Consider the following 5,253-nt stretch of genomic DNA (forward strand, 5'->3'; position numbering starts at 1 on the left):
GAGACGTGCGGAGGGAAAAAATGTGGCTCCGTGAGGACCCTCAGCCAGATAGGACAGGTCACAGTTGGTAGATGAGGAAACAGGCTTACCTGACTTTGTCTGGTTTCAACAAGGAAATAGGTGGGTTCCTAGGGTTTGGCCCATACTGCTGGCCAAGCATCTCCCCTCCTTCATCCAGCTTGTGATTTTACACTGGGGCCTTACCCACATAGACCTGGTTCCCCACTCTGTCTAGGGAGGGGACCAGAGTGGGTTGAACAGAGGGGCAGGCCATCTAACTCTAGTCCAGCACAAATGCAGACCAGACTCGGAAGATACCTTCCCTCCAACCAGATGGCTTCAGCTTTCCTGCCCAGAGGGGAGGGGAGGACCCCGCTCACACTTCCCCTCTGTACATCTGGCAGGCATGTGCTTAGGGAGTGGGACCTCCCGCTTCTGGATCCCTCCCATGGAACTGTGGCCTTCTTGTGCACATCTGCATGAACCATCTGTGCATCCGTGTGACTCAGTTTGTTCATAAATCCTTTATTGCATGCCTACTGTGCCTAGTCCCGTGCGAGGCATTGTCCAGTACAGAGTGGTATAAGAGATGGGGCTGGCCTTGTGGAGTTTCCAGAATGACAGAAGTTAGACATGACCAAATGCCCATCTTACTGCCCCGGACTAAACCATGCTCCACTGTGCTTTTCTAGACAACAGATGGCCAACAGCAAAGAGGACTATGGTTAGTAAGTACAATTGGGACTTAGGTGAGGGAGGAAATCTCTAGAAGGTGAGTTTTGAGGAAGGGTAAACTGAGGCTAGGCGAAGGTTAGGGACTAGAAAAATGACAGCAGGAGCTGTGGTGAAGGGTAGTTAGAAAGACTGGCTGAGCACAGCTGGAGGGAGGGCTGCCAGAAAGAAATGGAGGATCCTGGTTGCTTCTCTGTCCACTCTTCACGCCCCCCCCCCCACACCTCCACCCAGCCTAGGGACCAGCAGGCGGCTGCTATCTTCTGCCTGGTGGGTCCACACTGCAGACTGTCCTGGCCAGGGCACTTTGTCCGTGGGCCCCTTTGCATCCCATCCCACCACCCCCAGCCTCTGTTTCTCTCCTTATCCTCCAACTTTGTCTTCCTACTTACCACCACCACCACCACGTCTCCCCTGTCAAGTGCATGAAAGTCATTAAAGGGCCCTGCTCCCCCTTTGAGGTCTTTTCAAGAGCAGGGATGAATACTATTCCCACTCACCCACCCCCACAGGCCAGAGCTCCGGACCTAGTAGTAATCCTCGCCCTCTTCACTCTCAGCCTCCTCCTCAGGAACCAGATGTAGAGACGGGAGCCGGGGGGTGCCTGTAGAGTTCAGCTGGTCTGCAAACACATGTGGGCAAAGGAGAGAGAACAGGAAAGAGAGGCTGTCAGCACCCACATATCCCAGACTGTGTGAAAGCCATATCTGCATATACGCACACAGAGACACACATGCGAGGGCCTGAACCCACCACCAGTCCCCCCCCCCCAGTCCCCAGAGCCCAGGGTTCCCCCTTACCCGGCGTGAGCACTGTCAGGCTAGCTGGGGCCTCGACCTGGCCCAGAGCATTGCGGGCCAGGCAGCGGTAGGTCCCCTCATCGCTGGGACGCACAGCCTGGATCTGCAGCCAGCCTGTCACTTCAAACCTCTGGGGTCCACCCCTGAACTGGAGCCAGAGGAAGAGTCAGCAGGGTCCCTCTAGGGAGACCTGGGCTGCCTAAGGGAAGCCTCTGCCCCCTATCCTACCTGCACTGAGATGTGGGGATCATCCCCTGGCAGCTGAATGTCCAAGCCGTCCTTCCTCCACTCGATGGATGCCATGGGGTAGGCAAACACCTCACAGCCAAAGATCACATCCTGCCCCGTCACGTTCCAGATGTCATATGGGTGCAACACAATCTGGGGCTCTGGGGGTGGAGGTGGGAGGCCTGAGAACGGGGTGGCACATCTGGCCCAGCAAGAAGCTCACATGTGAACCATCATGGATGTGTTTGTGGGGAAACACGATAGACATGCAAGTAGATACACACCGATAAGCAGGACAGGACATGTACACACAGGTACGTACAAATGTAGGTGTGGGTACACACAGGTACAGACTCAGAGGTGGAGAGGAACATGCAGACAGGATTCACAAGCACACAGGTCCACACCTCAGCTTGGCAGCCACACTCTATCCCTGATTGCTCCCCTGTCCTCATTCCACCCTCTAGGCCCCTGTTCTGCTGTGCTTGTAACTGACACCTCCCCCTGCCCTCCCCCTTTCCTAACCGGGTTCAGTTGCCAAAGACCAGAAGATCGGCCTTCCTCCCACCCCCAACAGGGAAGGGGGGGCGGGAGAGGGGGGGATTCCCACGTGGGAAAGGCAGAGAACCTGAAACCAGATCTGGGCAACAGTCAGAGAGCCTGAAGTTGTGGGGTAAAGTATTGGGACCCTGCCCGTGTTTGTTTTCCTGGCAGCCACCGCCAGGCCAGCCCCTCAAAGGGGCTCAGGAAGCGAAAGTTACTAAAGCTGCCAAAGGAAACCTGAGGTTTGAATGGCTCTCAGCCCCCTGGGATGGGCGGGAGGAGCTGGAAGAGCCCCCCTCCCTCACTACTCCCGAGGCCCAGAAGAAAGAGAAGGGAGGTGGGGACACGGGGCTAACAGCTTGCTCTGCGAATCCGAATCCGCCCAAGTGAAACCTGATTTCATCTCACTGGAAGCCAAATCTCATTGCCTGGGCTCCAGTGGTCTGAGTAAAGCCTGGGAGTCTTTTCACTCTCTCAATTTTGAGAGACCAATCATTGGCTCTGTGCCTGCTCCCTCAGAGGGTCCGTCCCGCCGGCGGGGTCCGGAGCTTTCACTCGACTCAGAGCACACAGCCTGTCTACAAAGCTTGGACCTGCACCTTCGGGCAGCGGTCTCTACGGACCAGCAGCGAGCACGGGCACTCCCCTGCCTCATCTTTTTCGCTCTGCTGGCCAGAGATCAATCCAGTCGGAGGTCGGGGAGCAGTGCCTCGATTGCCCCACGAGCCGGGGGTAGGGGCCCCGGGCCATGCATACCCGATTCGCAGGGCCCCGGGTGCGCCACAGTGAGGTTGGCGTCGGGCCGAGCGCGGGCAGCCTCCTGCAGGCGGCAGATCTGCGCGTAGGTGCGGCCGTCGGATCCGCAGAGCGGGCGCTGCGAGCGGCAGGCACACAGCGGCTCCGGCACCTCCCCGCGGCTCAGGTCGCCGCCTGCGTCCAACCGGCACTCAAGCTGCTCGCCGCAGCGCCCGTAGAAGTGGGCGCTGGGGTCCAGGTCGCAGAGCTGGCCCTCGAGGTTGGCGCATTCCCAGCAGCAGCCGCACGCGTCGCGCACCCGGCCGGCCAGGCAGCCCCGTGGCGCGGCGCACTCTTCCTGCCGGCAGGGAGCGCAGCCCTCGCCCTCCGCCAGCAGCCGCAGCCAGCCGCGCCGCAGGTACTCGGGGCCTGGGGACGGCCGCGCGCCGGTCGGGGGCGGCGTCCGCACCACCACCAGCAGCAGTAGCGAGGGCAGCGCCAGGGCGGCTGCGGGCGGCCGTGGCATGGTTAGCTGGAAGCCCTGCGAGCGCTCTGGGCATCAGCGCGTTCGTGGCACCCTGCCAGGGAGGGAAGCCAGGTCAGGAGGTCAGAAGCAACCTCCCTGTTACTTGTACCAAAGTTTGACCCGAGCACTGCCCCTTCCCCGCTGCCGTGGAGTCAAGTAGACCCTCAACACAGAAGCATCGTGACTCTCTAGGAGTCATCCAGTTATTGATTGGACTGTGTTTCTGTGGTTTGAGGAGAGATGAAAGGAAAGGATGATAAAACTCAGACGCCAGCACGCACGCGCGCACACACATCCCAGCAGTAGTGCCACAGACCATCCAACTCCTGTCCTAGAGGCAGATGGGAATGGATGTCCCCAGAACTAAGGAGTTGTTAACAAGGGAGAAACTGGGGAAAGGGCAAATGCCCTGGTGCCCAGAGAGCTCACCTACTGTCCAGGACTCAGCCCTTCAGAGCAGCCGCGATTCCCGTCCGAGAAAAGGAGGCAGTGGAAAGAAAGCAGAGGCCAACAATCGGCAGGGCTTGCCAGCCACCTCTGCTCCGGCTTGAGGATCTCTGAGCGAGCCCAAGGACTTGGACTCGGAGAGCAACTCCTCCGCCCCCTCTCCCCGCCTCTCGACGTCGCACACAACCCCCTCCCTCCAGTTCTGAAGCTGCCAATTTTATGCAGCCGCACAGGACCCTTCTGGGCCATTTCCCCTAGCTGGGCCAAAGTCACAGTGAGAAGTGAGGAGTCGTAACCGGACACCGAAGCTGGGAGAAGACAAGGGACGCGGGGTGGGGGTGGGGAGGGGTGGCTGGGAAGCTCGAAGAGCTGAGTGAAGGTCTAAGTCTCGTCCCATCTGACTTTACCGTCCCTGTGCTAGAACAGCTGCACAATAGGGAGGCCGTGGGAACTCTGGTGCCAAGCCGGGCGCTCCTGGAGGGCAGGGCCAACCAATGTAGTGTACCCGCAGCCCAGGGCTGGCTTCCCGAGGACTACTGCAGTCTTGTCCATCCAGCTTCCCCACCAGGGCGCCGGTCAGAGACTCGGTGCTTACATCTGCCTCCCCACACTGGCCTCCTCCACCCTCCCCACATCCGGCAGGTGCTTCAGCCCGCGGATGAGCCGGGTGATTAGAGGTCCCAGCCGACTAGCAGCCGCAGGGAGAGGTGGGCGGGGCGCCTCCCCTGCGGACCTCGCTCCGGGTCGGGATTACAGGTTATAGTTGCAAGGCCGGCAGGGTTGGAGGCATTTGGTTTCGCGGCCGCCACCGGCGCCACCGTGGCACTTTGGGCTGGGGGCGGGGAGGAGAGCATTCTTGGAGGCCCGCCCGCCCGCCCGCCTTACCGGGGGTCTGCCAGGCCCCGCCCCAGCCTGCCCCTAGCGGCTTACAGAAGCCGCGCTGCAGTTCCGTTGGTAGGGGGCGGAAACTGAGCTGTGCAGCCGGGTGACAGTATTTAGTCATTCTCGGGCCAGAAGGACCTGGCCCCCAGCCTAGCGGCCTCCGAGGCCTCCAGACTAACCCCGAAGTTCAGGGCTGGCGGCAGCCTGCAGACCGCCCAGGGGGATCGGCTCCGCATGCGTACTGGAGGCCTGGCAGCCTGAAGGCCTGGCGAGTCAGACTCCCTGATGCGGTCCAGGACTCAGGCCGGACCTCAACTTGGACAAGCCCTTTCACTTAGGGGTTCCCTAGCCTCATGCACG

General features: G+C 60.4%; 1 protein-coding gene across 1 annotated transcript; it reads right to left on the reverse strand.

Moving 5' to 3' along the window:
• Positions 1–991: 991 nt before the first annotated feature.
• KAZALD1 (Kazal type serine peptidase inhibitor domain 1) lies at positions 992–4,155 on the reverse strand. Its single transcript, XM_039249289.1, has 5 exons — positions 3,994–4,155; positions 3,060–3,616; positions 1,761–1,921; positions 1,533–1,680; positions 992–1,354 (listed from the first exon to the last, which is right to left on the reverse strand). Exons 2-5 carry the CDS (start codon positions 3,562–3,564, stop codon positions 1,260–1,262), a joined length of 909 nt encoding a protein of 302 aa, XP_039105220.1. The 5' UTR covers positions 3,565–3,616; positions 3,994–4,155; the 3' UTR covers positions 992–1,259.
• Positions 4,156–5,253: the final 1,098 nt, after the last annotated feature.

The sequence above is a fragment of the Hyaena hyaena genome, unplaced genomic scaffold (genome assembly GCF_003009895.1).
Source record: "Hyaena hyaena isolate Hyena2069 unplaced genomic scaffold, ASM300989v1 scaffold_331, whole genome shotgun sequence".
NCBI lineage: Eukaryota > Metazoa > Chordata > Mammalia > Carnivora > Hyaenidae > Hyaena > Hyaena hyaena.

Bases quoted from the DNA above. Each gene is read 5' to 3' on its own strand.
- KAZALD1 (XM_039249289.1), bottom strand. From the start codon at position 3,564: ATGCCACGGCCGCCCGCAGCCGCCCTGGCGCTGCCCTCGCTACTGCTG. The intron at 1,922-3,059 runs GTATGCATGGCC...CTCCACCCCCAG, and splicing joins CCCGGGGCCCTGCGAATCGG to AGCCCCAGATTGTGTTGCAC. The intron at 1,355-1,532 runs GTAAGGGGGAAC...ATGTGTTTGCAG, and splicing joins CCTGACAGTGCTCACGCCGG to ACCAGCTGAACTCTACAGGC.